Source organism: Raphanus sativus, chromosome 5 (assembly GCF_000801105.2).
Source record: "Raphanus sativus cultivar WK10039 chromosome 5, ASM80110v3, whole genome shotgun sequence".
NCBI classification, from domain to species: Eukaryota; Viridiplantae; Streptophyta; class Magnoliopsida; order Brassicales; family Brassicaceae; genus Raphanus; species Raphanus sativus.
This window is the reverse complement of record NC_079515.1, coordinates 20,881,719-20,887,794: the sequence shown is the minus strand read 5'-3', so window position 1 is coordinate 20,887,794 and position 6,076 is coordinate 20,881,719. Positions and strand designations below refer to the sequence as shown.

General features: G+C 33.7%; 1 protein-coding gene across 1 annotated transcript; it reads left to right on the top strand.

Annotated features, from left to right (window-relative positions):
* Positions 1-2,098: 2,098 nt before the first annotated feature.
* On the top strand, positions 2,099-4,528 carry LOC108861189 (zinc finger protein MAGPIE-like). The gene is made up of 3 exons (XM_018635017.2): positions 2,099-2,381; positions 2,557-2,953; positions 3,461-4,528. The coding sequence occupies exons 1-3, from the start codon at positions 2,234-2,236 to the stop codon at positions 4,407-4,409; spliced, it is 1,494 nt and encodes a 497-aa protein (XP_018490519.2). The 5' UTR covers positions 2,099-2,233; the 3' UTR covers positions 4,410-4,528.
* The last annotated feature ends 1,548 nt before the right edge of the window (positions 4,529-6,076 follow it).

The following is a 6,076-nucleotide window of genomic DNA, read 5'->3' as shown; positions in this document are numbered from 1 at the left end:
ACAGATTTTACTGGGAAAAAAACATAGATAATTTATTCATACGATAATTTTTTAGACTTATTGAGACCTAGCTCTATGTGAGGTGAATAAACATTGGTTTAGATGAAAAGGGAAATTCAATTTAATTTTGAAATTATTTTAATAGAGAATGGAAGTTAAATTTTATTTTACTACAATAAATAATTTCAAAATTAATATCCTAGATTTTTTTTATGATAACAAATATATAATTTCGGAATTTATTTAATACAAGAGAAGTTAAATTTTGTTTTAGGACAACACATTAACTAAATTGAAAAAGACAAACATTAAAATAGAAACTATCTATAAATAAACAGAGTGATAAAGACACATTTAATAAACTAGTTAAGACAAACATTTTTATAGGAAGTTTAATTAATATTCTCAGTGGCATGCCATTGTAAATAACTTGAAAAACTAAGGGGTATTTTTAAAGTGTACTTCTCTTTTAATAATATAGATATAGTTAACTAACTTACTTTTGTTTGAAAAACGCTATGATCCAGACTTTTATATATCATCAAAAATTAGATTTTAGAAGTGTTAAGTATGATCTACTTGTAACAGGTATAAAAATTCTACTACCAAGTATGAATTCATTCAACAAGACATTTATCTAATGTAAATAGTTAAATAGAACTTTTTAAAATATTATGATTTTTTTTATTATGACTTATAGTCCTCACATAATATAAACTAAGTTTATAAAATATGAAAGGAAAGAACACTTTGACATATTGGGAGAAAAAAACTTTGGTAAAGAAAAAGAAAAAAGGAACATTGCAAAAAGATCCTTATACAAAAGCATGAAAAAGATACTCGTATCTACTAACTTTATTCTCAATTCTAGACAGCATTCGCATTTTTAGTTGTAAATGTTTTTTCCTCACAGAAATAAGAAAATGATGTAAGAAAAATCACAATACTTCTTTAACCGTGATTGATCCTATTTGGTCAAATATAAATGTTTTAAGTGGCAAGAATAATTGTTTGAATTCAATTTAAAATACTTTTTTCAACTTAAAATACTTTTATCAATTAAAAGGGAAACTATAAAAAGAAAAACGAATTTTAACGTGGGGGTACTGAAAGGAAGAGTTTATAATGTCCATGGGTTTTGTTTTCACTGTCCACCAGACGATTATTCTCTTTTGCCTATTTAGGTTCTTGAATGATTTGTCGTATGTTGTTGGATTTACCTCATCAGCACGTGCATGGATACATGTGCATTGCAGGTTTAGTTCTCAGCAAACGAAGATGTAACCATCGCCGTTGGTTCTGTTTGCTTCTTTGACTACCCTTAATTTACGGAAATGTAAATCTCAATCAGTCAATTATGAAAGGATCAATAAAGCGTTGGCTATCATATAAACTTGTAACAATCATTTTAATCGTTTAAACATTAAAGTAAAACACATTCAACTATTTAATTTGCTTTTTCAAAATTTAATCCATTATTCAACTTCTAGATTGCACTATGATTCTACATATAACAACATACCACGTAGTTGTTGTAACCAAAATAAAGGGCACAAGTCTTTTACTTATCACATAATTATTGATGCTTTTGATCCGGTCCTTACAAAAACTTCAACCAAACCTAATTGATATGAAAATATGTTTGTAATGAAAAATATAACACTAAGAGAATCTATAATGAGAAAACCTACAGGAATATGAAAAAGCAAATAAATACGAGAAAATAATTAAGGCTAAACAAATAATGAGATCATCATACCAAATAGAAAAGGCAGACATAGTAACTTTCTGTGTGTCATGACGCACTGCCACTGCCACTGCCACTGAAAAAAAACTATCAAATATTGAAAATAATAGTAGTCAGGTAAATTTTATAAAGTTAAGTTCCACCGCCATTAACTTTTAACTAATAAACAGATAAAAATGGGAAAATATATGTTTAATTATAAATGAAAATGGCTGCGACAGTTTGATCAAGGTGCTTATATATAAAAAATGAAAGATGAATATTATTTTTATCACACATATTTGCTTAACTGTGTAGGGTGGGTGTGTGCCTATATAAGTAAACAACCAATATAACTTCTCTTTTGTATTATCCTCTCATTCTAATTACACAAGAGTCTAAGTGCTTCTGGTCCTTTTGTTCTCTCTTAATTTTCCTTTATATCTCATTTCTAGTCTCAACCTTCTCTTTTGTATTTCTCAACAAAACTTTCGCCCAGAGGAAGTCATGACAGCTGAAGAACAGACAATCATCTCTAGTAGTGGAGGATATGTCCAAAGCTTATCAGCAACTGATCATGTCGATCATCGTCATGAACCTGAACCCTTTAATCCTCCTCTTGCTAAGAGGAAGAGAAACCTCCCTGGAAACCCTGGTAATAATTAAATAACTATATCACTACCTAAAACCCTAATTAAGAAAAAAAGAAAGAAAAGTCATCTTCTTGATCTATTTTCTTCTTCCATCTTGAACTACAAAATTTCATGCATTCTTTCGTATAATCTATTATCAAGATCACAAATATTGATTAATTAATTCGATCTCTACAGATCCAGAAGCTGAAGTCATAGCTCTATCTCCAAAGACACTTATGGCCACAAACCGTTTCCTCTGCGAGATATGTGGAAAAGGTTTTCAGAGAGACCAGAATCTACAGCTTCACCGTAGAGGACACAACCTCCCATGGAAGCTAAAGCAGAGGACAAGCAAAGAAATAAGGAAACGAGTGTATGTGTGTCCTGAGAGGAGCTGCGTCCATCACAATCCAACAAGAGCACTCGGGGACCTTACCGGAATCAAGAAACACTTTTGTCGTAAACATGGCGAGAAGAAGTGGAAGTGTGGGAAATGCTCCAAGAGATATGCAGTCCAATCAGATTGGAAGGCTCATTCAAAGACTTGTGGGACTAGAGAGTATAGATGTGACTGTGGTACTATTTTCTCCAGGTATTGAATATTACATAGCTCATTTCAGTATTATAACTTGGTATTAAGGGGATAACATGATAAATTTTCGTTCAAACATTTGATTAACTGTGTAATTAGTATATTTAATTGATCATGTTTGAGTTAGCATTTTTCTTTTCTTATAACGAAGTCAAACTAAACATATACCCGGTAGATACTCTGATAAATGGCAACAAAACCGAAACAATCTTTTACTTCAAGTATATATATATGTTCTACAATATTTTTAGACTATGTATACAGACAAATTAAATTTGTTTTATTATGTTGTTTGTATATAACTAAGTTAAGATTATTAAAAATCAGTTCAAAAAAAAAACTAAGATAAGATTATTTTGTTGTTGTTTGACTTGTTGGTAGTAGCACTCGTAGGGTCTATAACTAAATAACTCGAAGAGTTTCTGAATGTTTTCTTGAATAAGACAGTTTCTTGGATTACAATATTCGATTAATTGCTGTCTTGTTAATTAATTTTTTTCAAAACAGGAGAGACAGTTTCATTACACATAGAGCATTTTGTGACGCCTTAGCAGAAGAAACCGCTAGGCTAAACGCAGCTTCTCATCTCAAAAGCCTCACCGGTAATAATCTTAATTACCATTATCTTATGGGCACACTCATCCCATCACCACAGTCACCACAATCACCACCACCGTCGTTTCCATTTGGAGCACCGCAACATCACCACCACCATTTCCCCATCACAACAACCACCACCTTCGATCAGCTTCATCATCAAGACGCCATGAAACCTGCTTCTTCGCTCTCCCTATGGATGGGAGGAAATGTCAATCATCATCAGGTGAGCAACGAGGACTGTACGCAGCCGCAATCACCGCAAGAGGATTATAATTGGGTTTTTGGAAACGCAAATAATAGCGGCGAGTTAAGCGATTCACTCATCACACATGAAAATATCAATAACTTTGCCCATAATGAAAACGCAAACGCGGTTACCTCTCTTTCCGTGCCTTCTCTTTTTAGCAACGTCGACCAGATCAGACAAGACGCAAATGCAGCTGTTGCGGCGGTTGCAAATATGTCGGCAACTGCGTTACTTCAAAAAGCGGCTCAAATGGGCGCGACTTCTTCTACTCCGACGATCACCAACGACCAGTCAGCGTTTCTTCAGAATTTTACGTCGAAAATCTCGGACCAGAGGCAGATTGTAGAAGATGGTGGCAGTGACAAGTTCTTCGCTTTGTTTGGATCGAACAGTGTTGGTTTGATGAGTAACAATGGTCTTGATCACGAGACCCTGAACCCTAGAAATAGTGTTACGGTCGTTTCGAGGATAGATGAATTACAGAATTACCCTTTGAAGCGTAGAAGAGTTGAGAATGGGGATGTATTAGAAGGAGGGCAAACTCGAGATTTCCTTGGAGTTGGTGTACAAACAATGTGTCGTTCATCTTCTATCAACGGATGGATTTAAAAGTTGAAACACTCGTAATGGATTTTCTACCTTGTTTAAGGAATGTTAGTGAAAGTAGAATTTGTAATGATTTGTTAGAATTTTCAAATTCTATTGTTATAGGTTAATGAGTTTTAACATTTTTGCTAACCAGGTATTATTGGTTTGTTTATTGTCCAATGATAAAGAAAATTCATAGTTGTTAGTCTTTGACTAATTTAAAGATTGTTGATTTTATCTCTCGAACAAAAATCTACTCTATTAAAATAGAGTCCTATTTGAAAATTACCATGGCATGTTTTAATTTTGGACTTATTGAATATGTTGTGACTTAAAAAAAACTTTAGTGTCACATTTAATTTTCCTATGTTTCTATAACCCTTCACATGTTTCTATCAAGTTATATCTAACCAACTAAATCCTTAAAAGCGGCTAAATAAAATATAGGATCAAACTCGATTGATTAAGGGTTTCTCGGAGAAAACGATGAAGAAAATTATAAGAACTCATATCGGCTGAGCTGGGATTCAACGTAATTCCTGATGGGAGCTTTATGGCCTCGAACACTGGGATCCAGCCTGATGGCATGCTGCCCAGGTATAATAATCTAACCTCCATTTCTATTTTTTTAATGTGTCAAAGCTTTTTGAGGGACAAACGTGGTTTGTCTTTTGTTTCTCTCGCAATGATACTACGTTTGGTGTCGCACACTTGCTTTCAACACATTCTTTAGCGAGATTGGTGCAGGAAAACATGTCCCTAGAGGCGTTTTCGTTGATACGAGCCCACTGGTTTTGATGATATTCGTACGGGAACCTACCAGCAGCTTTTTCATCCCGAGCTGCATATCTCTGGGAAAGAAGATGTTGCTAACACTTCGCAAGATGTGGTGAGAAAACCATTCCCTGCGTTGTTGTACTTAGAATTTTGCAAATAGTTCTTTAAATTTATATAATTGCAGTTGGAAAGGAGATTGTGGACCTTTATCTTGACCATGTGAGGAAACTTGCCAACAACTTTATTGGCAAGCAAGGATTCTTGGTCTTCAATGCTGTTGCTGGTGGAACTGGTTCTGGTTTTGAGGTCTCTGTGTTGCTAAAACGTTTCTGTTGATTATGGAAAGAAGACTAAATTTGAATTCACCATATACCCTTCTTCTCGGGTATCTTAAAACAAAGAAACTCATTAGTAATATACAGTTCTTTATTTGGTATAATTTGAAGCCTCTCTCATTATCTCATATACTCTGAATCTTGGTTTTGATACATTGTCTTCTTATGTGAAACCTTTCAAAATAGGATGGCAGATTCATGTTGAAGTGCTCTCTTGGAAACAATACATAGTTTCTGGTGGAGAGTCATTGGACCTAATAATTGCAGATGAAATTTTAAGCATATAATCTTTTTTTTATCTAAATCTACAAAGCCTATATTAATATTAACATTTTTTTTTACCTTTTTGTAGAGTCTAAAGATTAATGTTTACGTAAAAGAGTTTTTCTTAGGCACAACACTGTTGTTGCAATTTTCCGAAAATGATTTTGTGAAACCAGCAAGAGATAAACTTGCAAAATGCAGCCCGTTGAGTAGAGGTACCACCTCTTTTCTTAGGTCTTAATCTCTCGGGAAACAAACATCAGTAGGAAACTTACACCATAGATAAACTAGAGTCAGCGTTTTGACCTATTC